General features: G+C 50.9%; 2 protein-coding genes and 1 pseudogene across 3 annotated transcripts in view; 2 read left to right on the top strand and 1 right to left on the bottom strand.

The window, feature by feature from the left end:
- BRF1 (BRF1 RNA polymerase III transcription initiation factor subunit) overlaps nucleotides 1-19,374 on the bottom strand; it is a 43,687-nt gene extending 24,313 nt beyond the window's left edge. Inside the window, exons 1-4 of one of the 2 annotated variants that reach the window (XM_045287921.1) lie at nucleotides 19,287-19,374; nucleotides 10,925-11,098; nucleotides 5,098-5,129; nucleotides 2,901-2,973 (exon numbers count right to left, since the gene is read on the bottom strand). In XM_045287921.1, coding sequence (XP_045143856.1) covers nucleotides 2,901-2,973; nucleotides 5,098-5,129; nucleotides 10,925-11,018 — 199 coding nt within the window. In that variant the 5' untranslated portion in view covers nucleotides 11,019-11,098; nucleotides 19,287-19,374. Of the gene's footprint in view, nucleotides 1-2,900; nucleotides 2,974-5,097; nucleotides 5,130-10,924; nucleotides 11,099-19,286 lie in introns of those variants that run through there. The other variant, XM_045287920.1, reaches the window with a different exon arrangement.
- BTBD6 (BTB domain containing 6) lies at nucleotides 9-2,028 on the top strand. Its single transcript, XM_004698829.2, has 4 exons — nucleotides 9-95; nucleotides 176-266; nucleotides 394-512; nucleotides 620-2,028. The coding sequence occupies exons 2-4, from the start codon at nucleotides 186-188 to the stop codon at nucleotides 1,650-1,652; spliced, it is 1,233 nt and encodes a 410-aa protein (XP_004698886.1). The 5' UTR covers nucleotides 9-95; nucleotides 176-185; the 3' UTR covers nucleotides 1,653-2,028.
- Nucleotides 11,253-11,603, top strand: LOC115868783 (annotated as a pseudogene).
- Nucleotides 19,375-26,935: the final 7,561 nt, after the last annotated feature.

Raw genomic sequence — 26,935 nt, 5'->3', positions numbered from 1 at the left:
CCGCCGCCGTCACCGCCTGCGCCCGCGCCGCCCGCCCTCGACAACAACGTAGACAGCCCCAACTGGCAGTCCTTCCACCCGACGCTGCGCGAGAGGTGAGCCTGCGCCCGCGCCCCGCGGGCCCCCCTACGCCCCGGCCGCGTGCACGCCCTAGCCCAATGTCCACCCTTTGCAGGAACGCACTGATGTTCAACAACGAGCTCATGGCCGATGTCCACTTCATCGTGGGCCCCCTGGACGCGGCCAGGAGGGTGCCCGCCCACAAGGTGGGTAGCGGGGTTCTGCCACCACCACCCCCGCCGTGGGCCCTGCTGGGCACAGCCCCACCCATCCATCCTGCCCCTGCTCCCACCCCTGAGCGCCAAGTTCACTGCCCCTGGCTCCCGCCCACAGTACGTCCTGGCTGTGGGCAGCTCTGTCTTCTATGCCATGTTCTACGGGGACCTCGCAGAAGTCAAAGCTGAGATTCACATTCCTGATGTGGAGCCGGCGGCGTTCCTCATCCTGTTGAAGTAAGCCAGCCGACCACAGCGTAGTCTGGGGTTCCAAGATAACTGGGTGCCAGCCCCGGCCCCTGGGGACACCCACCCCAGCCTCACTCAGGCCCTTCTTTGCCTAGGTACATGTACAGCGACGAGATTGACTTGGAAGCCGACACTGTGCTGGCCACCCTCTATGCTGCCAAGAAGTACATCGTCCCCGCCCTGGCCAAAGCCTGTGTCCACTTTCTGGAGACCAGCTTAGAAGCAAAGAATGCCTGTGTCCTGCTCTCCCAGAGCCGGCTCTTTGAGGAACCTGAGCTAAGCCAGCGCTGCTGGGAGGTCATCGATGCCCAGGCTGAGATGGCGCTGCGGTCAGAGGGCTTCTGTGAGATCGACCGGCAGACTCTGGAGATCATTGTGACTCGAGAGGCCCTCAACACCAAGGAGGCTGTGGTCTTCGAGGCCGTGCTGAGCTGGGCCGAGGCTGAGTGCAAGAGGCAAGGCCTGCCAATCACCCCACAGAACAAGAGGCACGTGTTGGGGCGAGCACTCTACCTGGTGCGCATCCCCACCATGACCCTGGAGGAGTTTGCTGATGGTGCAGCCCAGTCAGACATCCTGACCCTGGAAGAGACCCACAACATTTTCCTGTGGTACACGGCTGCCAAGAAGCCCCCCCTCGAATTCCCGCTGACCAAGAGGAAGGGCCTCGTCCCCCAGAGGTGCCACCGCTTCCAGTCCTCAGCCTACCGCAGCAACCAGTGGCGGTACCGGGGACGGTGCGACAGCATCCAGTTTGCAGTAGACAGGAGAGTTTTTGTGGCGGGGCTGGGGCTGTATGGCTCCAGCTCAGGAAAAGCCGAGTACAGTGTGAAAATCGAACTGAAGCGGCTGGGCGTTGTGCTGGCACAGAGCCTGACCAAGTTTGTCTCCGACGGCTCCAGCAACACCTTCCCCGTCTGGTTTGAGCACCCAGTCCAGGTGGAGCAGGACACCTTCTACACGGCCAGTGCAGTCCTGGACGGCAGTGAGCTCAGCTACTTTGGGCAGGAGGGCATGACGGAGGTGCAGTGTGGGAAAGTGACGTTCCAGTTCCAGTGCTCATCCGACAGCACCAATGGGACGGGTGTGCAGGGCGGGCAGATCCCAGAGCTCATTTTCTATGCCTGAGGCACTGGCGTGGCATACCACATATTGGCCCTCAATTGGCCGCCCACAGTGACCTTAAAAGGAGGCTTCACCTACTTTGTATCTCGTATGTAGGCAGCTGTGAAATAGAAAGTTTGTCCACACGGCCAGAGCCTTGTTTGTTTCGAGGCCTCACCGGTATCTGCTGTCCACTGGGGTATTTGTTGCAGGCAGAGGGTAGCCTTTGGGGGGCAAGGCAGGCCCTGGCATCCTCCAAGTAGCATCTACAGGCCTGCTCTGAGGCACTGGTTATGCCCCCAATGTCTTGGATTTTAGGTAGTTTCTAAGTTTAGGGGAGTCACTTAAATCCGTTCATCTATTTAAGTGGTTTTCATAATAAAGTTCTAATAAAACGACAGCCACGTGTAGAGAAATGACTGGGGGACCCTGACCCAGGTGGCCAGGTTCTCACATCTGCCAACTACCCTCCACCTCCACTAGAAACAGCATACCCCACCCTCCATTGAGTGCATCCCAGGAGGCCAGCTGTCCCCACCTCATCCACTGTCCACAGGCTACCAGCAGGGGGCTGGGTCTATGTCCACACACTGGGAATGGCAAAACTGCTTCCTTCAGCATCATAGGACTCAGACCAGTCCCCTGTAGGAGGGCTATGTATGGGTTTTGGCAACTCAGAACAGCCCCTGTAGGAGTGGAATCAGGGTCACAGGCTCATAGGATCCACCTCAGAGCAGGGGTATCTAATAGCTTGCCCCCTCCACCCTGGATCCCCAAGGACAAGGGTTCTGGAAAGCCTCTGCTTAGCCCAAGGAAGGGACATGACCTTGGGAAAGAGAACTAGGCCAATAAGTAGACCCTCAGCTCAGAGTCCCTATACTGTCCCCCACAGGGGTCATGTCAACCTGCCCTTCTGCTGGCCATCTACCTGCCCATCACCGGTTCTGGTGAGTAGAACTCTGCACCCAGGTCAGTACAGAAGAGTCCCCCTAGGCAGCTTCTTCCTGGGGAGTAAAGGCCAGCTCTGCCGTGGCCCTGGAGCAGCCCTGTGGGAGCGGCCCACCCACTCCTGCACTTAGCCACTGTGCCTGCTTGACACATCCACCCACCATGTGGTGTCCCATTCTGCACCCTAACTGCCACTGTCTTACTGTCTGTCCTTCCAGGAGACTTACCCTCCCACTTGGCCCTCAGTAGCCCCAACACATACCTATAGCTGGCACAGGGATGCCCAGCCCAGGGGTCACCCACCCGAGCAGCCCCAGCACGTACCTATGGCAGGCGCGTTGATGCAGAGCTCTCTGGCCAGCAGGAGAAATGTCTTCCCCAGCACGTACACATTGACCTGGCAGGGAGACGGAATTACCAACAATGATGTGTGTGCTTAAGGGAATGGTCTCATCTTTCCAGTAATACGCATTCGATTGCTCAGCCTTGAACAAACCCCACGCCCTGAGCGCAGCTGGGCAGGACAGTTGAACTGCTCACGTCCTCTACAAGTCCTCCACCCTCAGCCTCCCGATGGCCACACACTCAGATGACAGGCACCGTAAGGGACCTGGAGCCACAGTACACTCACCTGCCTAACCTGCTCTGCCTTTGTTGCTACCCCATGAGCCACTGTCCATCCTCATGGGTCACTTGCTGCACTCAGCACTTGCCTCCTCCATGACCTTCCCTGGGGGTCCAAGTCCAGAAGGCCCTCTGTCCAGGGCAGCCCCAGACTGTGGAATCTGGTCTCTGACTCAGTGGCATCCACCAGCCCCTCCCACAGGACCAAGCCCCTTGAGCCTGCCTGATAGAATGGATGGTGCACACACACCAGGTTTACATGTGAACACGAGTGCATGTGCCAGGCTTCAAACTGGTTTGAACTGGTTCAGTTATGGCTGTGGCAGCTACATTGGAACGGAAGCCTCAAAAGCAACCCCACTGCCATTACATGGATTCTACTTCAGTGTTCACGAGACAGAACAGACATCACCGGAAGCTCACAGTGTGACGGTCAACAGAGTGGACTTCCTCCACAGACAGCTCACAGCATTCAGTGGGCAGAGCAGACCTCTTTTCTAGGAAGCTCATAACGTAGCAGTGGGCAGAGTGGACCTTTATCCACAGGAAGCAGCACTGTTTCCTGAGGAGCTGCTGGGCGGTTGCATGCTTCTAGCAGGGCCTCAGACTCACAGTCACTCCCACAAAGCGGTTGCCCTAGTTCGCCCTCCTTACAAATCCAGGTCTGCTGCAGTTTTGCCTCAGCCATGACTGGACCAGGCGGAATCGGTTGGAAGCCCTGGTGCGTGTGCGTGTGCACGTGTTCTCCTATGCTGGTAACACAGCTCTTGTGCAGCCCTTCACCAGGCCCTGGGTCCTGGCCATCCTAGCTGAGCTTTCCATTTGGATTTGAACATCAACACTCAGCTGCTGCCCTCTGCCCTCTGGGACGTGGCAGCCCTGGCCTGCCCAACACCATCAAAGTTTCCTCCAGGAGTCCGGGGCAGAACAGCCCTGAGAGCGAGCACCTGGAGGCTGGAACCGGGGTTCAATGAGCAGACCCCAGTGGGAACCACAGTGACCCAAGGCTGGAGGTGGTAACACATACCAAGAGGTGGCTCATGGGCCAGCCAGCAGCCTGCCTCTTTGAGGCCAGCTGGACTGTGCCTTTAGCTCTGCCCACTTCTCTCCAGGACAGCAGGTAAACCCCTCCCTCCAGAAACTGATGTCTTGTCCCCAGCCTGTTCTTGCCTTGCCTATGAAGCTGCCCACCCTAGACACAGTGTCTCCCAATCTCTTGGGGTCCTGTATCTCTCTGAAGCGCTTGTTAAAAAGTATTTTGTGAGTAAGCGCTTCAGAGAGATGCCAGTTACACAGACAATCGATAACAAAACTCAAGCTATACCCGCCGCTTCTGGAAGAGATGCGGCCACTGGTCCCTCAAGCAGGTCTTGACCGAGTCCTCTACGGGTCCGAATCCCAGGGCCCTGACGCACCTTCATGTGTGTGCTGAGTTGTCCCCACAGGTCCGGCACCCCATGCACCCCCCCCACACAATCCCTGAGGGTGCACCTGGCCAAGGCAGCAGTTCCTGGAGTGGCTCGGGTATCTGGCCACCATATTTCTGCCCCTCAGGCTCCACTGTGCTCAGTTAGGGGGCAAAAGTCCACAGAAGGACCCGTTCTCCAGAAAATACATTTCCAGAGTATAAGTGAAAGTCATATAGTCTGTTACACGCCTATGGATCCATTTGTTCCTCTGAAAGATTCCCAAGTGCCGAGGGTAAGAGTGAACTGGGACAGCTGCGGGGTCCTGGCCAGGGTGCAGCATGGCTGCCTCTGCAGTCTGCTCAGAGCACTGGCCTTCACCTGGGCCAGCGAGCCCCAGGAGGGCAGCTGGTGCCCATTGTGCAGTGTCTGTCCCTGAGCTCCAGCTCTGGTGGTCCATGCTTGCACCTGAAAAAAGAAGCCAGGCCTACCTGGAGCAGGTCGCTGAGGTCCAGAAGCATGTCTGCACAGGAGTCAAGGAGCAGCAGCAGGGCAGGTGGCAACAGTGCCGAGGTGTGCCCAGCTGCAGAGCCTCAGGCTATGCAAGTCCAGTGTCTGGTCACGGTGGACTGAGAGTGAGGCAGCAGTGCCAGGCTGGCCAGAACCTCTCCCATGTGCCCACCCCCGCTTTCCCACAAGAAGACTGAGGGGGGGCGGGGAGGGAGGTGGTCTTGAAGAGGTGATCCTGAAGAGGGTGCCCCGCCTTCATAGAGCAGCACTTTGGCATTCAGCACCACTGTTAGGAGTATGGGGGAGCTGAGCCTCAAGGACCATGAGGACATGAAGCTCACAGGAGCTCAAGGGACACGCGAATAACGGGCACCCTGGGTAATGGCGTGCCTGGTGGGCAAAGCAAGGTTACAGGGTACAGATGACCGATGGGGGCTGACACGTGAACACTGGGCACCCTGGGTAATGGCGTGCCTGGTGGTGGTCAGAGCATGGTTACAGGGTACAGACAACTGACGGGGGCTGGCTGTATAGTGCCTCCTGCCCTATTCTTTCACCTTTGTTGAGTTGGAGAATTTTCAGGATAAAATATTAGGGGAAACTATACATACAGTGAACCCTCGCCACTTCCGCGGCTTCACTTTATCGCGGTTTTTGCGTAACAGCACCCACTGCCTACACGGGCTCCTTCAGAGGAAAAAGACGGCGACCCACCTGTAGAGTACATCCCTTAAGTCATTTCATAGGCTATTGATTACAGTATTTGTAAGAACTATTTTTTATAATAATACTGTATGTGAAATATGTAATACTGTAAACTAGATGCCATAAATAATATAATAAATAATAAATGATAATTGTAACGTCCAAAATGTTTTACTGTATTTTCCCTTTTTCGTTTAATAAATTGGGTAATACGAGTGTAATGGTGACTAAAGGGTGTTTTTTCATGTCCTCTATGCTCTAACTACGAAAATATTTGATTTACAAATAAGGAATCCTACTTCGCGGAATTTCATTTATCACGGTAGGGTCTAGAACCGATTAACAGCGATAAACGAGGGTTCACTGTATATTTATAAGAGAAATGAGAATCAAGTATTTTCATTAAGGTTGACATCACGACAGACAGCACACTGCTAAACAGTCACTCTACCTTAGCCCACGGCAACCACATACCGCAGACGCCATGCTACCCACCCCACGCCACCCAGGGTCCTTGACATCAGACCTTTCTGATCTGCCTCTGTCCTACGGTGTCCTAGTCTACAGGGGCCCCCAGAATCAGCCTGGCAGCACACACCCCACTATGGCCACACTATGTTCACTAGCCACAAACACCACACCAGGAGCAGTCTCAGCCCTGGAAGGACAAGGGACCTAGACGCTGCAGGCTTTGGAGCAAGGAGTGTCTCAGAGTCAGTAGACGGAACCACAAAAGGAGGCATATCTGCACCTAGATCATTTCCCAAATCACTACAGTCTGACACACCACCACAGATATTGCCGACACGATTACTACAAGGCAGGCATCCAGGGCAAAAAGGCACCGACAGAGACAGGAAGTAGGCCAGAGCTTACCAAGAGCTGGGAGGGAGGCGAGGAGCCCCATTGGTGATGGTGCACAGCCCTGTGGGTGGGCATGATGCCACTGTGCCATGGGTCTGGGAACCTGTGACATGGCGGTTTATCGCCAAACCCAGGATGAAGAGCGAACAAAGCTGGCTGCCCATGTCCGCGAGCTGAGTGGCACTCTGCTGGTGGGGACACACACACACACACACACACACACACACACACACACACGGAACCAATCCCCAAAGACACAGGTAAGGGCAGATGCTGCGGAAGCTGCAGAGCTCTGGCTCCAAGTAATGATCACGGAAGTGACGTGCAGTGTCGCAGGACTAGACTGGAAACCCGAGAGTCAAAGATAGAGAATGTTACCTCTGCGGTAGCTGACAACTAACAATAAATAGATTCTTGATTACTCTAAAATTTTAGAAGAAAGAAGGGAAGGAACAAAAAAAAGGGAGGCACACGGAAAACATGGCAAGATGGTAGAATTAAACTCAAATATATCAGTACATTAAACTCAAATCAAACTAAGTGCAAATAGACGAAATTCTCCAATTGAAAACCACAAGCACCTTAAGAGTGACTCAGAGATGCCATCTTCCTAAAGAAGGGCACCCAGACAAGATGGACGATGATACAAACACCAAGCAGAAGGAAGCCAATGCAGACTCACCAGCACCAAGGCCCCCGACACCCAGGGACAAAGCATCGGGGACACAGCGGACCTTTCAGAGTATATCCAGATTCAATCCCACTGGAAGATACACAGCCCACAATCTGTATCCTAGCGGCACAGCTTCAGAACACAATGCAAAATCCAACAGAGCAGGAGGGAAAGTAGGTTAAGTCTGAATTCATGGTGAGACCCAGCCATACTCCTCTTCCAGAGCAAGCTGACCAGAGACCTGGAGATGCTTGAAGGCCATGATGCAGCAGCCTGACCGGCTGGTAGGACAAATCTGCCCACCAAGCACTGCAGACACACATCCCTCTGAAGCAAGCACCCAGTAAATACCAAATTAGAACGCCTGCTGTGCCCAGGTGTTTGGGGGACATCCCGCCCCAACTCACCAGGAGCAATGGCAATCACGCAGCATGTGGTCTTGGGTCACAGTGGCACTGCAGTAGAGATCAATCATGCCAGATGCCAGAACATCCCCAATGAATTGTCAAATACACAAGACACTTCTAAATGGCTTCCGTACCTCAGAGGAGTGACAGTAGAACTCAGAAAATACTTCAAACTGGATGACAATAAAGCTGTGACACATGAAGACTCCTGGGAGGCACTTACATACCGCCGACGCAGCTGGAAATCCAGCCTCAAACGCATAGCTGAAAACAGACTACATCAAGAACCTGAGCCTCTATCTCAAGAAACTGAAGGGGAAAAGATGCCAACAAACTAGGGGAAAATGGATGGAAAGAAACCAGGGAAAGAAGAAATCAACCTACTGTAACATGCACACATTAAACGGAAGGTGCAAGTTTGGCTCTTTAAGAAGAACCAAAGTGTGGCGTGGGCGAGGGTGTACGGAAGTGGGGCTCTCAGGTCTGCTGGCTGGAAGCATTTAGCACCACAAGTAACATCAGGGCTTTGCATCCCCTCCACAGAAACCCCAGAGGACGGCCCATGCGACGCAGCACAGGACCAGGCTAGCGCTGGCCGCTCGAGATACAAAGACAACTGGTTTTGTTTGGGGGTACTGACGAGCAAGGAGAGGGTGGGCATGGCAGTAGGTGGCAGGAGCCACCTGTTGGGGGAGGGATAAAGCCCCCCACGGCACCCCCGTGGAGGCAGAAGCTGGGCCCTTACTGCCGCTCCTCACAGTGCACACAAGTGCATGCTAGAGACGTGCCTCGTTCACACTGGCAGATACCTGCAGAAGGTTTTCGGGTTTCCCCCCAGGAGTTCCCAGACGCCTTGCAGAAACGGCACCTCAAACTGGTTACTAGACCACCCGGCATCTGAACAGAGCTGCTGATGCCAGTGACAGGCCCCAAGCCTCAGAGACAGACCTCAAGGGGAAAACAAAACTGCCCCTACTGCCCGCAGCAAGCCGACAAGCTGAGCACCCAAAGGGCGGTGCACTCTCAGGAAGCATGGATGTGAAGACGTGCTGAGAAGTTCAGGCATCTCCCAGAACAGAGGGGTAAATTATGGCAAAGAGAAAAGAGGCCCGCGGGTCAGTTCCAAGTGCAGGGCAAGGGAACAAAGCAAGTGAGGAGGGAGGAGAGTCAAAGGGATGAAGGAGGAGGCTGTCTTCTGTCCCCTATCACTGGACACATTTCTGTGGTTCCAAGCTCCAAGCCCCCACGTTCCAGGTGTGGTAGTTATATAATCATTTGTCAATTTGAGGATTAAGAATGTAGAGGTGGAGTCTGGCCTGTCAATCAGATCACAGCCAATGAGGTCTCTGTGTGGGCATGGCCTTCTCCTGAGAATTCTGGGAAATCCAGTACTTCCTCCTTGGAGGTGGGAGACACCTCCCTCTCTCTGCCACTTCCTGGGAAACATTGCAGCTGACACATGGAACTACCCTCGTACCCTGAGCAGGACAAGCCACATGCATGCGACCAGACCTCTGAAGTTGGAGAAGCCAGAGAGAGAGCCCTGCCAGCACTGAGATGCTCACAACGCCACTGGACCCAAAGACCTTCTACCCACTGGCTTGTGATGGTCCTGCATTTGGCTTCATTGCATGCGTTTCGTGACTCTGAAGAGGACTTTATAGATGGGTATCGGATATATGGGCTAATATCAGACTTATGGCCCTGGACTGGACTGGGTTGGAATGGTTTCTTAAATGTACAATTGCTCTTGTATATAAACCTCTTCCTTATACACATATGTGTGTCTATGGATGTGTTTCTCTAGTCTACCCAGACTAACTCACTGGGTTCCAGTGGAGAAAAACTTCCAAACTGGGATTCAACACCTAGCCCAGTACACTACCGTCCGGTACACTACCCGTGTGGCTGAGTGTTGGATGAAGACCCTCCCCACACGTTCTCTGCTCACTACAATTTACTTCCCCAGTGCTCTTTTCTCAGAGTGGGCTCTCACACAGCGAAGGGGTCACGAGCCTCCCAGGAGAGGAAGAAGGCGCCCACAGTAACAGTGGAGAAACACTCCACCCTCACATGCATGTGTCCACAGGGGTGAACACAAGAGAGCCCCAGAAGGGGGTGTTCAGGACACTCTCGGTCACTGCCAGAATCTGTTTAGGCTAAGAGATGTTGAAAATCAGTTCTAGTAAGCAGGCAGGTGTAGGGGTGGGACAACAACATACACACCGGTCTAGGAGGGCCCCTCACAGACACCGGCTTCCCAAGTCAACATCTGACTGACCGGCACAGTTCAGCAGCTCGGACAGGGGCTCACATGCCACTCAGCTCTTGGCACCGTCTTCGAAACGCCCAGCACACCAAGCACCCTGGCATGAGCGACATGGAGCAGGAGAGGTTCGCCCATACCTTGACTCAGTGTGGGCAGATGCCTGTATCCAAGGTCAGTCAGTTACACTCAGCACCCCCAGCACAGGCACCCCAGTTATACACACCCACCAATTACTCACAGCCCACCCAGCACAGGCTCACTTGACACGTGCCCACCCAGCGTACGCTGGCCATCCAGTACACAGACAGCAGTGACCGGCTCCCCAGAAGAAGGACATGGCTCTGTGTTTCTGTAATGATGGCAGCCCTGACACCTGGTGAGGCAGATCTCTGTCCAGCAGGAGCGATGTGGATTATAATCACTGACAGAAATGGATTTACCTGTTTTTTAATCACTCTGAGGTCAATGGGCTTCATTTTCATTACGTTACTGCTTTGGATGTGGGCAGAGCCTGGGACATGGAGGGACACTGACTGAGGCACACACTCGTCACCCCACACAGCAGTCCTGGGGTCATAACACTCAAAGCCGCCAGCGGCCACAACCACCCCGAGCATGGTGCTACTCGAGTAGAGGACAGGGCCAGAAAACAGGAAGTCACTGACGTAGGGGGCCAGGGCGGAGCAAATGTCAGCGTGGGAAGAAAAGGGAGGGTGGGGGCTAGGTACTCTAGGGTCAGAGAAGTGCTGACCACCTTCTCTGAGTCCTGGAAGGATCACCCTGGGCAGCCATGCTGGACAAGGTTCCCCAGGTCTGAGTTGTCCCTTTACCATCAACCTGCGCTCTGAGTGAACCTGGGGGTCCCACTGAGACACACACAGGAAGGATATGAGGCGTGCCTTCTGTCCGGCAGACCAGGTAGAGGCAGGCGGCGATGACATGGGCCATCTTCCGGCCCCGAGTCAGGTGCCTGCTCACAGCCATCTTGAAGAAGTTGAAGGCCGTGTCGAGGCAGTGTTGGTTCAGCTGCAGCTGGTTCCCCAGGTGGTGGATCTGCCGCTTCCCTGGCACAAAAACACAACACCTGCTCAAAGGGATGGATGGACTGGGTGAACATCGGAAGGACCACCTGAGGACAAGTGAGGACTATCCCTAAAGACAGAGACATTGCTTTCAGAGGCAGCCCGCAGTTGCCGCACTGCTGTGAACTTCTTCGCGATGCTTCTCTTGGCCAAAAACGCACTAAGTCGTCTTCAAATGGGAAGCATTCAGCAAGCAAGGCACAGCCACCAGAAACGGGCACCTGATTTCCATGACAAATACGGTCATGCTATTTTAGCTAGTCGAGCTACTTTCTGTATTGCTGTATGGACATAGACAGCAACACAAATTGGAATCCAATGGAACCTATCCCCTGTTGGCAGAGTCACCCCAAAGGAATGGAGAGATTAGAAATCAAATCAGCTGGTGGTGTAATACTGAATTGTTTCAAAATCAACTTTTAAATTGATTCAAGTAAAAGCACCACATGTGGCATTACTGAAGAAATAAAATGCATTTGAAATTAAAAAAAAAAAAAAAGGCAGAGACATTGCTTAAGGAACCCCAGCCCCCACCCCACCTGCCACTCGGTGCCACAAGGCCAGATGAACCAGAAGACAGTGCTGGTCACCATTAGTGAATGTGCTGAGTCAAGATTCCATAGGGGAATCCTGGTCAAAAGGGGGTTGATGTAGAACAGAATTTCACACTCCCCTGGAACCACACTCCCTGGAGCCATGGAGGCCGGAAGAACCCCTGAAGCCACTGCCTGTGATCTTTTCACACCTCATACCAAAAGTACTTCTTAAAGTTGTATTAAAACCAAACAATAATTTAGTTTAGCCAAACTAGTAAAAAACATCTGCCTTAATCATTGTGCGTCTGAAGATCCACTGAAAGAAGACCAAGTCGACCACAGCAGCTTGAAAGACCAGAGGGAAACTGCAGGGCAGTGAGCGCATGCAGAGGAGGGAACGAAGGGATGCCCAGCATGGCACCGGGTTTTCAACAGTTACAAAAAGGCAGGAAATGTAGAACTGCTACATGTTTTTGCTTGGTATAGTATAATCTCAGCAACTAAATTTAAGGATGTTAAAAAGAAAAGAAAGCCAAACAAATCCTTAATCTCACTGACTTGTCCCTGTCCCCGAGGATTTGCAGCGCTGCCCTGTGGGGTGCTGCCCGGTGGGGTGTCTGAGGCTGTAAAGCTTTAGAGGAGCAGCTATCTTCACTGTCTCCTGCAGAGCCGCTGGTGGCTGGAAACACTGATCTTTTGGTCAGCAGCCCAACATTTACCCTCCAGAGCCACAGGGATGCCTGCGTGAGATTGTCACAATCACCCACTGTGAGGAGCAGACAGGAAAACAAACGTGAAAAAAATGAACAAGGACTACAGACCACAAGGGGCACCAAGATGACGGCCAACATAAACATTTTGGAAAAGAGACAAAACAATATTTGAAGAATAGCTAAGAACTTACCAAATTTGAGAAAAGCATGAGTGATCTGATGTGATCAGTCAGTCGGCTGCAAGGGGATTAGAGAGGGACACAACACCCTTAATCAGGTCACAGCCCTGATTCAACTCAAAGTGGAGTTTCCCGGTGTGTTGCTGCGAAGCACTGGTGAGTTGGTTCTGACTCAGAGCGACCTTGTGAACGGCAGTACTGAACATCTCCGGGTCCTGTGCCATCTGTACACTTACTATGTGGAGCCCACGCTGCAGCCTGAGTCCATCCATCGCATTGAGGCCCTTCCTCCTTTTATGCTGCCCTTTTACTTTCCCGAGAATAATGTCTTTCAGCAGCAACGGGTCTCTCCTGACATGTCCAAAGTATGTCAGACCAAGCCTTGCCACCCTTGCTTCCAAGGATCATTCTGGCTGTACCTTTTCCAAGACAGGTTTGCTTATTCTTCTGGAACCCCATGGGACTTTCAGCACTCTTCACCAGCACCATAATCCATATGCATGCATTATTCTTCAGCCTTCCTTATTCAATGTCTAATTTTCAGAGGCACACAAAGTAATGAAAATGCCATGAGTTGGGTCAGGGGCACCTTAGTCCTCAAAGTAACATCCGTGCTTTTAAAACAATTTAAAGTGGTTTTGTACAGCAGATTTACCCAATGCATCCTTTGATCTCGACTACTGCTTCTCTGAGCATTGATTGTGGGTTCAAACAACACAAAATACTCGACAACTTCAATATGCTCTTCATTCACGTCTCATGTTACCTATCAGTCCGTCGTGAGGACTTTTGTTTTCTTTACATTAAGTTGTAATCCATACTTAAGGCCCCAAACCTTGATCTTCATCAACAAATGCTTTAAGTTCTCACTTAAGCAAGTAAGGTTGTGTCATCTGAATATCAAAGGTTATTATAAGCCCTCCTCCAATCTTAATACTGCATTCTTCTTCATATAATAGTTTCTCTGATTATTTGCTCAGAATGGGGAGAAGATACAGCCCTGACACACACATTCCCTGATTTTAAACCAGGTAATATTCCTTTTTCTATTTGCACAACTGCCTCCTGATCCGTATACAAATTCCCATAAGCACGATGAAGTGTTCTGAAATTCCCAGTTGTCTCAAGGTTACCATAGTTTGTAGCATAGTCTGTTATGACCCAAACAGTCAAGTGCCTTGGCATCGTCAATAAAACACAAGTAAACACCTTTCTAACAGGCTCTGCTTTCAGCCAAGATCCATCTGACGTCAGTCATGATGCTCCTCTTTCCACATCCTGAACTTCTAACAGCCCCATCAGTGAGCTGCGACAACCACTGCTGAATGATCTCCAACAAGCTGTTATTTGTGTGTACCATCAGATATTGCTCTATAAGTGGTCCCATTCTGTAGGGTCGCCTTTCCTTGAATGGGTACAAATACCACTGGCCAGGAAGCTGTCTTCCAGCCTTCCTACCATAGACCAGTGAGTGCTTCCAGTGCTTCTTCAACTTGTGAAACATTTCAGTGGGTGTTCCATCCATTCCTGGAGCCCTGTTTTAGGCTGTTTTCATTGCAGCTTGAACTTCTTCCTTCAGAACCACTGGTTCTTGCTCAAATGCTAACTTTTGAGATGGTGGACTGTCAACTTGTTCTCTCATACAGTGACTGTATTCTTTCCATCTTATTTTGATGCTTCTCGCATCATTCAGTAGTTTTAGGGAACCCTTCAATAATTCAACTCTAGTCTTGAACGTTTTTCTTCAGTTCTTTCAGTTTAAGATGTGCTGCGTATGCTCTTCCTTCTTGGTTTTCTGACTCCAGGTCTTTGCACATTTCACTATAATATTTTACTTTATCTTCTCAAGCTTCCCTCTGAAATTTTCTGTTCAGCTCTTTGACGTATTTCTCCCATTTGCCTTCGCCAATCTCCAGTTAAGTGCAAATTTCAATCTCTTCAGACATCCACTTTGAACTTTTCTCTCTCTCTCGTCTTTTTAATGGCCTTTTGCTTTCTATATGTATGACGTTCGCGAGGTCATCCTACAGCTCATCATGTCACCACTCATACGTGTTTATGCATCAAAGCTGTTTGTGAGATGTTCTCAGAATTCAGGTATATATTCAAAGTTGTAGTTTGGCTCTCATGGACTTGCTTTAATTTTCTTCGGCTTCAACCTGCACTTACATATGGGTAATTCATGGTCTGGTTGCGCGGTCAGCACCTGGCCTGGTTTTAGCTGCTAATATTGAGCTTCTCCTTTGTCTCTTTCCACAGATGTAGTCAACTTGATTTCTGTGTGTCTCACATGGAGAAGTCCATGTGTATGGTCGGCACCTTGTGGTTGCTGAAAACAGGTGTTTGTGATGAAGAAGTTGTTAGTCTTGCAAAATTCTGTCATCCAATCTCTAGCTTAATTTCTATCACCCAAGAACGTATTTTCCAACTGCTGTTCCCCATTCCCCAAACTTTGGCATTACAATCACCAACAATTATCAAAGCATCTTGATTGCATGTATACTCAATTTCAAACTGAAGACGTTGGTAGAATTCCTCAAGGTCTGCGTCATTAGTTTTAGTAACTGGTGCATTTGAAAATGGTTGTACTGACCGGATTCCCTTGTATGAGGACACATATGATCCTATCACAGACAACGCTGTGTTTCACGAGAGATCGTGCAAATGTCCTTCTTTATGATGAATAGGGTGTAATTCCTATTAACTCTGTCATTCCCAGCCTGGTAAGCCATCGGACTGCCTGATTCCAGATGGCCAATGTCATTTCATTTTCGATGACTTCCAATTTTCCTAGATTCACACTTCATACATTCCAAGTTCCAGTTACCAAGTGATGTTTGCAGCTGTTTTTACTCCTTTCGCATTTTGCTCACACAGGTTTTCATCCGTCCACATCATCGACTCCACTTTGAGGCAGCAGCTCTTCCCCATCCCCAGTGTGACCCACCGTAGGCACTAATTTAATAGTCTGACACTAACATCTCTGACAATGTTCTGCTGCTACGCATGAGGTTTTCAGGGTCAATCCCTCCAAAGTAAGCAGACTATTCCTTTTTCTGAGTCTTTTCTTAGGCTGGAAGCTCAGGCGAACCCTGTTCACTTTGGGTGACCCTGCTGGCATTTGAAATACCAGTGGCATAACTTCTAGCATCAGTCACACACAAGCCACCACAGTACAACAACTTGACATACAAGTTGAAGGGATGTTGTCTTTTTACCTGAATGAAAAAGGAGAGAGAAGCAAGCAGAGAAGGGCTTACTAACACCAAGATAGAAGAGCCAGGTGCAGCGTGCCTCCCTGAGACCCGAGGTCCTGCACGGAGAACTCCTGGACCCCAATCAAGATGAATGTTAAGACACACAGAGACCGCTAAGACACCAGGCCGTAAGTGTCAGATAAAGCAAGGAAGCCGCCCCTAGAGAGGTGCCCTGAATCTGGGTTTAAAAGCCTCCTAACTCTTGGAGATGAGCTGGGAAAGCCACCCTCTTGTGATGTTCCACTTTTAACAGTGTGAGGAACTGCCAGCAGGATGATCTAAGAGAACCACACACAGAAACACCAGAATCAAACGACAGAGAGAGTCCTGAAAGCCGTAAGAAGACACAAAGCAGCTTCCACATTCTCGGAGCACTCACCAAGAGAAGCCACTGCTTTCTCACCAGAAACCACGGAGGCCTGAACACTGCGGAATGATCTAGTTAAAATGCTGAAAGGAAGATACTGTCAGAGGGAATGTGGCAACTGTGAATCCCGACATTCAGGAAGCTCAAACCAGCAGTCCCAGCGAACACCTGAAGGAGCAAAAAGAGGAAAGCACAGCCCCAGCCAGCAGGCCGCAGACCAAGCGCACTGCCCCTGTGGGCCTCGGAGACTAGATGCCATCAAGTCGATGCCAGGCCACAGAGGCCCTACAGGACAGGGTCGAACTGCTCCTGAGGGTTGCCAAGACTGTACCTCTTACGGCAGTAGAAAGTCCCACCTTTCTACAGAGGAGTGGCTGGTGGTTTCAAACTGCTGGCTTTTTGGTTAGCAACTCAACACAAAAGCACTAACTGGACATGACGGCAGTTGAGTTTGGCATCAAGGCACACTGTAGACAATTACAGATAACAAATTAGTAACTAGATGAAATGGACCAATTTCATAAAACACAAATATCAAAAAACAAAAACTCACAAGAGCCATGTAGATCTATAACAATAGGGAGATGGACGTTGTAATGGAAACACTACCTACAAAGGAAAGTCCAGGCCTAGTTGATTCCCCTCAGGTGTTCTACCCAATGTGTAAAGGAGAAAAAAATGCCAATTCTTCACAAATGCTTCCCCCAAAATACAGTTCCTAACTCATACTATGAGTTCAGCGTTACTCTGCCCGGCAGGCACGCATGCACATGACAAGCCCAGAACACCGCAAACCAGTGTCTCTCTTGAACATAAACATAAAAATTGTTCAACAAAGTTCTGCCCAGCGGAATCTTGTCATTTATATGAGGCTTCAAAATGTTGGTGAGAAAATGTAATTAAAAGATAATGGAACAATGAGGGCAATGAATGTACCAAAGCGCTTCACACAATTGATGTATGCATGGATTGTGATAAGAGTTGTATGAGCCCCTAATAAAATGATTAAAAAAAAAAAAAGTTAATGGAATTTTTCCCATCAACTTTTGGGAGCCCCTGATATAAAAAGTATTCTATGCCATGACCAAATTGACTTTATTCAATGACTGAACTACAACCTATCAACAGAACAAGTGATACAAAATCACATGACCATCTCAACAGACATACAAAAGGTACTTGGCAAAACTGCACATGATGAAAATACTCAAGTTAGAAAGAGCAGGGCACATCTGCAATGTGGCAGAGGTGCCTGGAACCTGTGGAAAGCTGGACTCCCATTCTGGTCACTTCACTCAGTCTCTGTCCAGAAGTCCCAGCTGGGTAGTTACACCAGGAAACACGATCAGTGGCGTGTAGACAAGAGATGACCTAGCAGGCCTGACTGCTGCCCCTCAGGGAAGCCTGGCCACACAGCTGACATAGGCACATGAATTTCAGGACCACTCCAGTGTTCCCAGGGCTGCTAAGAGTGCAGGCTCTACCTGAGCTGCTTGTTCAATCAAGACTCTTGATGCAAAATGCCTGCTTTCCTCCTGGGAGTAGCTGGTCAGGACACCTCCATGGCCAGCGCCCCAGCCTCCCCTCCCGCAAGTGCCCTGGGAATGAAGGCTCCGCCAAGCCTTCCTCAGTGAAGCGTGTGCCTATGTCCTCAGGACCTCACTCCACACACCGGTCCCCACTGCCACTCCTGCAGTAATCATCAGCAACCAGAAGGGCAGATGCCCAGCCCTGCACCCTCCTAGCACCCCACTGCACTTAGGGATGGTCCTGGGGACCACAAGCGCTAAAGGAATCCAAGATGTCAATGCGAGTCAAAGTATTTCCTTCGCAGATGATATGCTTATGTCTGCAGAAAACCCAAAGGAACCGAACAACGACTCACACACGAGTACGGCAACGTCGCAGAGCAACGTTCAAGAGCAACATGAACAATCAGCTATTTCTAAGCCCAAGCAGTGACCAATCAGAAAAGGAAATGAAGACAACCCATTTACAAAAGTGCCCAAAGCAGAACGTACACTTTGCAACTGCACAGCAATGTGAGGAGGAATTAAAGACCTAAATAAATGGAAAGGCAGCCCATGTTCGTAGACCTGACTACTTAACATTGCTAATATGGCAATACTCCCCAAATTGGCCTATGCATCTGATGCAATTTCTATCAAAATCCCAGCTGACTTCTTTGCAAAAATCAACCAGCTGATCCAAATATGTATGTGGAGATTCAGTGGACTCAGGATAGTCACACCAACCTTTGAAAAGAACTATGTTAGAGAACTTACATTGCTTGGTTTCAAAATTAACAAAAAAATCTTCAGTCATAACAAGAAAGGATAGTACCAGCAAAAGGGACTCTCACTTCAATGGACCAGAACTGAGAATCTATAAGTTAACCTTCAAGTTTAAATGGGGAAAGAAGAGTCGCTCCAACAAACGAGGCTAGGAAAACTGGGTATCGACGTGTGAAAGACTAAAATGAGACCCCTACCGCACACCATTGACAATGATAATCAAGGACCTAAAAGAGCGAAAATGTTCAGAAAAGTCTTAAGCGTAAATCTTTTCCCCATTCAAGGAAAGAAAAAGAGGCAAACTGCACATCAGGAAAATGGAAAATCTGTGCTTCCCAAGACACGATCATCAAGAAAGTGAACACAACGTACGTACGTGTCTTACCCAGGGACTGCCAATCGGGGAGAAGAGACCCGGCTTCAGATGGCCAAAGGACAAGTCCCCACTTGTCATAGACACTTTCAGGGGACACAGCTAAGTGCGGCGACAAAGCCCTACTGCTGTGAATCTGTTCTTTCTACTTCACCCGAACCAGTAAGGAGTATGGGGCAGAGGGCCCCAGGGACTACACTGAGCAGGCGTGGTAGAGTCTTTGAAGCACACTCAGATGGACAGCTGAAAGAGAGGACTCAAGGGATAGGTCTGCACAGAGGTGACAAGGAGTTGACCAGGCAATGAGGCTGCCAGTGAAGGGAAGCAGTCCCCCAGAGGGTAGTTGGGCGGGGGTGGGACAGGCTTGGGAAAGGGCAGCCCTCCTCCTTCCCCCTCAGCCCCAGCCCCACCTCCTGGAACCCACCCCCTCAGAGGCATCTCGGGGAAATACCATTTTGCAGGGTCTGTGCTCTGGACTCCTTCCCCAGGTTCACATGGAAGCCGCTGCCCAAGGTCGGAGTTTTGCCAGCACCTGGAGACACAAAATAAAGGTAAGGCCCAGCTGTGGAGGGAGGGACTGTGCAGCCCCTGGTCCTCTGCTGCAGCCAGGGTTCCGGGAGTGAGGAGACAACAGGTTCTTCATGGGGTGAAGCGCCTCTCCCTCTGCCCAGCCAGTAGGGTCCTGGCTCTAACCTGGAGCCAGTGGCAGTGGACTGCCTGCTCTCTGAGCCCGCTAAATGCACACTGAGTGGCTGCCCTCATACCGCTCAGGGTATGCATGCATTCTGCTTCCAACGTCCCCAGAGGAGCCGCAGCCTTGGTCTGTCCACCCCTTCCTGAATGCTGGCCCCTGCAGTTAGCCAGCCCATAGGTGGCCAATGCATCTCTAGCCCTGGTGATCACTGCAGAGAGGGGCAGACTGGCCAGATCTGCTGGGCACCTATGCAGGCACTCTGTCCCATCAACACCAGCCTCTGTGCTCTCCTCTGCAGGCCTCGAGGGTGGAGGCTTCTGCAAGCCCAAGCCCTAAACCCAGCTGAATATGACTCCTAGCAACCCACAGAGTTTCCAGGGTGGCACCTTCATGGAGACAACTGCCACACTGTTCTCTCATGGTGGGTTCAAACTGCCACCCTTCCTATTAGCAGATGAGCTCTGAGCCAATGTTCCACCTGGGCTACTGCAGGCCCACCATCCCCTCCCCAGGGCTCCTGCATGCCCACCATCCCTGTAATCAGGTTACTGTTTGCCTGGCGTGTAAAGCTCATTCTTGAACCATGATCTCACACAAGGTCCTGAACACCCCACCACAGTGAAGGGATCTACCACACCCCAAATGAGAGGATATCGAAGCACAGGTGCCCAGAAAGGCAGAGCTCAGAGGCCTGGGAACTTGTGGTCAGCAACACAGACAGATGCAGGGCAGGCAGGACCCCTTCAGTCAGTGCAGCAGCACCCAAAGCACCCAAACCCACCAGACAACTAGGAAAGGCATGAGTGAAGCCCAGTCCCTGCCCACCAGCCAGGTCCGGCGTGGCAGTGAGTATGGGAGCTTTAGCACACTCATCCTTGAACGGGCTCTACATAGAGGTAAGGCAGAGGGCACCTGCTTTGCTCCTGGTCCAGGGCGTGCAACCCTCCCTCACCATTTAATTTTAAGAAAGAAACAAAATCAACCTATTGCTGCAAGCAAAAGGGACACTCACTACTGACTAGAAAAAGGCCACTGGTCAAGAGCGGAACACACCCACTTTCTAGAACCAGGGGTTTTCCAGCCGGCTTCCTCTAGCAGGCCCCTTCTGCCAGCTCACACGGGGGACTGGGGTACCACACAGGGCGGGCCGGGGCTTTGGAGGGCAGGGCCGCAGGGAGTGTGCTCACAGGCAGGCAGGGCTCTGCAGTACACGCTCCCACTTGGTACACACAGTGAGCTGGTGCCGCACCATGGCGGCCATTCCAACTCCTGGTGAGGCTACGGGCAGAGCAGAACTCCCCTGTGGGTTTCCTAAGTCGTCATTTTTTAAAAAATCACTTTATTAGGGGCTCATACAACTCTTACCACAATCCATACATACATCAATTGTGTAAAGCACATTTGTACATTCATTGCCCTCATCATTCTCAAAACATTTCCTCTCCACTTAAGCCCCCCGCATTAGGTCCTCATTTTTCCCCTCCCTACCCGCTCCCGATCTAGCCTTATTTGTAAAGGTAGAATTGGGATCATGATAGTGGGTGGGGCGGAAGCATTTAGGAACTAGAGCAAAGTTGTATGCTTCATCGTTGCTACATCACACCCTGACTGGCTCATCTCCTCTGCATGACCCTTCCGTAAGGGGATGTACAGTTGCCTACAGATGGGCTTCGGGTCTCTACCCAACACTGCCTCTCATTCACAATGATATGATTTTTTGTTCTGATGATGCCTGATAACTGATCCCTTTAGCACCTCGTAAGCAGGCTGGTGTGCTTCTTCCATGTGGGCTTTGTTGCTTCTGAGCTAGATGGCCACTTGTTTACCTCCAAGCCTTTAAGACCCCAGACGCTATATCCTTTGATAATTGGGTACCATCAGCTTTCTTCACCACATTTGCTTATGCACCCGCTTTGTCTTCAGCGATTGTGTTGGGAAGGTGGGCGTCAAGGAATGCCAGTTTAATAGAACAAAATATCCTTGCATTGAGGGAGTACTTGAGTGGAGACCCAATACCTTAATACTATACCTATAAATATATGCACATAGATCTATTTCCACATCCTCATATATAAATATATTTACATGTGTACATGCCTGTATTTAGACCTCTATAAATGCCCTTTACCTCCTTAGCTCTTTCCTCTATTTCCTTTGACACTCCTCTTGTCCCACTATCATGCTCAGCCTTCATTTGGGTTTCAGTAATTCCTCTCGGTTACATTACCCTTGGTCACGCCCTACCAGGCCTCCTACACCCTCCTCACCACCGATTTGGATCACTTGTTGTTCCCTTGTCCCTGGGTTTGTTAACACCACTTCCTTTCCCCCCCACCTCCCCTTCTCCCATGTCGCCCTGGAGCTGTCGGTCCCGTTGTTTTCTCCTCCAGATTGTTCATCCAGCCTATCTTATTTAGACAGACCTGCAGAGATAATATCACGCACAAAAACAAGACAGAGAAAAATAAAACAAAACAACAATAACAAGCCAATGACAAAAAACAAAACAAAATACAACAAGAAAGAAGAGCTTGTAGTTAGTCCAAGGACTGTTTGTTGGCCTTTAGGTGGGTTTTCCAGTCGAGTCTGTTGGGGCACCAAGCCCTGGTCCCAAAGTCTATTTTTGGTATTCCCTGGGGACTTCTTGCTCTGTTCCCCTTGCTGTTCTGTTCCACGCCCTTAGTGCTTTGCCTCGGTGTGGTGGGATCAGATCAAGTGCAACTCTGACACTGTGTCTCCAGTGTTGTCCCCTGCAGGGCTTTGGGTCAGTGAGGGATGTCATGTCTCATAGTGGGGCCGCCATGTGGTCCTCCCTGTGGACTGGCTGCTCTGAGCGGGAATATTGTCCTCAAGGCTTGGTGGGCCAGGATGTGCTCCACTCTCTTCCTCCCCCTTCATTTGCTCCCTGTGCTCTGATCAGACACGTCCCTCTCCCGGAGCTGCAGGTTCAGTGTTGTACTCTGAAATAAATTCTTCTGGGGGGAGGAGCAGGTGTCCACGCAGTTGGGATTGGGGCAGCCCCTCAGACCTCTCCACTGGTTCCCTACTCCATGCCGTACGCCGTCATTCTTACTGAGAGCAGACAGCCTCATCTTTTTCCTAGAGCGCAACTGGTGGATTCAAACTGCTGAATTCACACTTGTATTTAGCAGCCCAGCACTGAACCCACAGCACCTGTAGGGCTCCCCGTCCTGGTACCCCTACACTTCTTCTTTCCTCTCCTTCCCCTGCATGTCCGCCTTCCCCCGGCTCTCTGTTCCTGTTGTCTTCCTGTCTCTCAGGATCCTGAGTCACCCTCTGGGGCCACTGACTTGTCCCTGCATGTGGCCCAGGTGACAGGCATAGTCCTCCTGTCTGCTCCCTCTGGTGCAGCAAGGACAGTCCACTGGGATGGGAGGAGGGGCTCAAAGTGGGCTCCCTCCTTGACACAGGCTGGCTCGCGCTCTGCAGCACAGAGGGGGAGGTGACCTCAAGGGGTAAAATCTGACTGTCATAAAAGCCTCCAAACCCAGTGCCATCAGGCCAATGCTGACTCACAGAGACGCAATGCTGACTCGACGGCAGGGTAGAGCTGTCCTGTGCGTTTCCCAGGCTGTAACTCTTTACGGCAGGTGAAAGCTTCATCTTTCACCCACAGAGCAGTGGGTGGTTTCTAACTGCTGACCTTGGAGTTAGAAGCCCAACACATAACCACTATGCTACTAGGACTCCTGGACAAACAAGCTTGGACAGGATAAAAGCTACTACAAATCTCAATATGCTAAAACTACACTGCGGGTGAGAAAGAAGCAAGCTTACAGCTGACAAAAAAGAAAAAGCACTGCCTCTGGTCACCTGGCCAACATGCAAGACACTGGCTATATGTGCCATGAGGAGGAGCTGGACACAGCAAGTAGGCTGGGGCTACTGCAGGGACCCCAGGACCTGGGTGTAGCCCAGGTAGCCAGGCAGCCAGGCAAAGGTCACTCCCTTGTGGACGGCAGGGGCAGAGCACCTGGACAAAAAGGACCAGAGGCGAACCAGCCCACAGGAACAGACACAGCACCCGCCAACGGCAGCGGGGGTTCCGGTCAGAAGAACAGGGCTCAGGAGGTCAGCACAGACGTCCTCCCTAGACTAGACAGCGTCAGACAACCTGGACTGATGGGGAAATCTAGGAGATGAAAGGCTGAGGGTTCATAGCCTCAGGAGCCTGAGGGTGCAGTTCTACTCTGTCAGCCGCCATCACTAACTCAAAGGGCTTGGTCTGCACCTGATTCCACTCTAAGTAGGGTTCTTGTTGCAAGGCCCTTGACAGGAGCATGTGTGTGAGCTGCAGCCGGCCACTGAGGCTGGGTGAGGGGAGAGGTAAGCTCCTGACACAGGCCTGTCACCTGTGCAGGTGGTCAAAACCGAATGCTGATCAAGGCAAAGGCAAGAAAGTCTGCTTTCAGATAGGATAACAGCTTGCACAGCAAATTCCCAAGGAATCCATTTGAGGAAGAAAGTCCAGGCACAAGTAAGTTTAGCAGAGCTGTGGGAAATAAGACCAGTGCATAAGAGTTCACTGTATTTTCACACACTAGCAACCGGTTACAGGAGACAGAAATGCTTTTAAAGCATTTTAAAGCATCAATTACAATAGCTCCAAATAAATGTCTGCTATGAATAAGCCTGGCCGAGAGGGGAAACCCGCTGACTCCAGGGCTCCACACAGAAAAATCATGGATTCTCCCAATTTGACCAGTCAACTTAACCCTGCTGTGACTTTCTGCTTTGAATTTTGGGTGATATCATGTGTTTTCAGTCACAGGCTGAAATTAAGGGGAAGTTTTGGGGACAATAAAATGGATTTTGACAGTTATATGGGGCACATATGTCCCAAGTGGATTCTGGTGGTAGGCGGTGGGGTAGATCTCATGTCTCAGCTTTATGCAGTTGTACAGGGTCCTGCCAAGTGGCAGCCCCTCTAACCACCAGGCTGGCCGCTGCCCCAGGGTTGAGAGACTTTTGTGTGGTGGGGAAGACGTGTCCAACAGGCATACACAGATCTCAGCAAGACTTTTCTGTAGGCATACGCCAATTACCCTAACGCTGAAAGAGGAAGACACAGAAACTGCGGTCACTGAAGTAGCTGTGAAAAGGAAAAGCAGAGTTGGAGGCTTTGGAGGCTCACCTCCTGGACCTAAGAATCTACAGGAAAACAAGGCCTGGGCGCTGACAAAAGAAGCGGCATTGAGCAGCCAGACAGAGGCGAGGGCCTGGGAGAAAGGCCAGGCAAACACTGATGTTGGCCCAAGGAACAAAGGCGGCTCAATGTCTGGAGCAACTGGGCAGGCACATGGGCGGTGGTACCCCAATGCAATGGGGTTGCCATGAGTTGGAATCAACATCAGCAACTGACAACAACATCAGACAAGAACGGCTTTGAGCAACACTAGACATCCCATCCAAGTACTAACTCAAAGTGAATCGGACCTAACACAAAACTGTAAGTCGCTTAGAAGAAAATTCCCATGATTTGGAGTTGAGCAAAGACTTCCTAACATGATATCAAAATCACTGTTCATAAGAGGAAAACATATAAAGCTGATCACATGAAAATTTAAAACAGGTAGCCATCTTCCAAAGTATAGACTGGTATAGATGGGTGAGTCACACACATTAGGATGGCTAAAATAAAAATGCTAACAATGCCAAGTTCTGATGAAGGTGCAGAGCTGCTGGTGAGAAAGTAAAACGCCTTAACCATTCTGACAAAGTCTGACAGTTTCTCAAACAAGTACCTACAATATGCTCAGTACCCACCCTGGGGAAGTCCCCTTCTCATTGCCATCGAGTCAATGCTGACACCTAGTGACCCCATAGGTAAGGTGACCAGATTTTAACATTGGTAAAACGGGATACCATTGATAAAACTCATATCCTGGCAAAATAGCCACATGGTGGCCAAAAACCGTATACCCTAGCTTGTCGCACATTCTTTCCAAAAATCGGGACTTTTTAAAAACGCCACGGGATGCAGGAAAAACTGTTAAAAATCAGGGCTGTCCCGCCAAAAGCGGGACGTCTGCTCACCTTACCCATAGGACAGTGGTTCTCAACCTGTGGGTCGCCACCCCTTTGAGGGTTGAACCACCCTTTCACAGGGGTCACCCGATTCATAACAGTAGCAAAATTACAGTTATAAAGTAGCAACGGAAATGATTTTATGGTTGAGGGGTTCACCACAACATGAGGAACTGTATTAAAGGGTCACGGGATTACTAAGGTTGAGAAACACTGCCTTAGGACATAGTGAGTTCCTGAGGCTGTAACTGAGGAGCAGCTGCTAGTTTCTAACTGCAGACTTTGCAGATGGTAGCCCAACATATAACCCCTATACCACCAGGACTCCTAAGAAGTTCCCTGGAGGGATGAAAATTTATATCCACACTGAGGGCTACACATGAGTGGTTATGGCAACTCTAATCATAATCACCCCAAACTGGCAACAACCCAAAACACCCTGGCCAGGGAATTGCCCTGATGAACAAACTGGGGTCCATCTGCCCCAGAGAACCAACAGTGGTCTATCCACTGCACGGAACAAACCGGGGCCCATCTGAACAACTGGCACCAATCCCTGTCCCAGAACCAACCGTGGCCTATCTTTGCCATGGAACAACCCGGGGCCCATCTACCCTGGGACACCAGCGGTGCCCCAGAATAAAAAAGAAAAGCAGCTATGGCGTCGAGCTCAACAGCGCTAGCCCCATTGCCTGTCAACATCGCACCATGCTGGTCTTCACCAGCACATTGCCAAGCCTTCCTTCTGAGGTGGCTCAGGTGGGCTAGAACCTCCCACCTCTTAGTCTGCAGCCAAACCAGCCCAGGACTGCTAACTGTGGAATGCGACTCCTCGCAATAATGGAGACCAACTGTTCACACACACGGCCACCCATGTGACCCTCAGGGGACAATCCCATGAGAGTACATGCTGTCTGATCCCTTTACGCGACATTCTATAGGGACGGGGCAAATGGGAGTGACAGTCGAGACAGCAGGAGGGGGCGTGGCCGTGACGGGCTTTTGTCCTCCTCGCGGCGATGATCAGAATCTATAAATGTGTTAACATTTCCAGAACTCTACACCAACATCAAGTCCCAGGCCCCAGCTTGCTTTCTCTTTTCCTGGCAATTCTGCTTCTAAAACCAGAGTTCGGCAATCGTGTCGTTTAAAGGTCCCACAGAGAGTTCTCTGTGCGGGGCTCACCCTCAAGCCCAAGCCCACTGCCGCCGAGTCCCTGTAGGGCAGTTGTCCCACGGGGTTCCCAAGAGGAAATTGTCCCTGCATTGTCACCGCCTGCCGAGCGCTTCAGCCACCGCGCCGCCCCTCAACCTCGCCTTGCTTAGGCCACCCGCTTTCTAGGCCGGAGCGGCCAGCCT

The sequence above is a fragment of the Echinops telfairi genome, unplaced genomic scaffold, assembly GCF_000313985.2.
Source record: "Echinops telfairi isolate 266 unplaced genomic scaffold, ASM31398v2 ScPeMD7_18;HRSCAF=68, whole genome shotgun sequence".
NCBI lineage: Eukaryota > Metazoa > Chordata > Mammalia > Afrosoricida > Tenrecidae > Echinops > Echinops telfairi.
Note: the sequence above shows the minus strand (reverse complement) of the source record. Positions and strands in the feature narration are given on the sequence as shown.

Coding starts and splice junctions, on each gene's coding strand:
- BTBD6 (XM_004698829.2), top strand. CDS start 186: ATGTTCAACAACGAGCTCATGGCCGATGTCCACTTCATCGTGGGCCCC. Junction 267..393: donor GGAGGGTGCCCGCCCACAAG/GTGGGTAGCGGG, acceptor TCCCGCCCACAG/TACGTCCTGGCTGTGGGCAG. Junction 513..619: donor GCGTTCCTCATCCTGTTGAA/GTAAGCCAGCCG, acceptor TTCTTTGCCTAG/GTACATGTACAGCGACGAGA.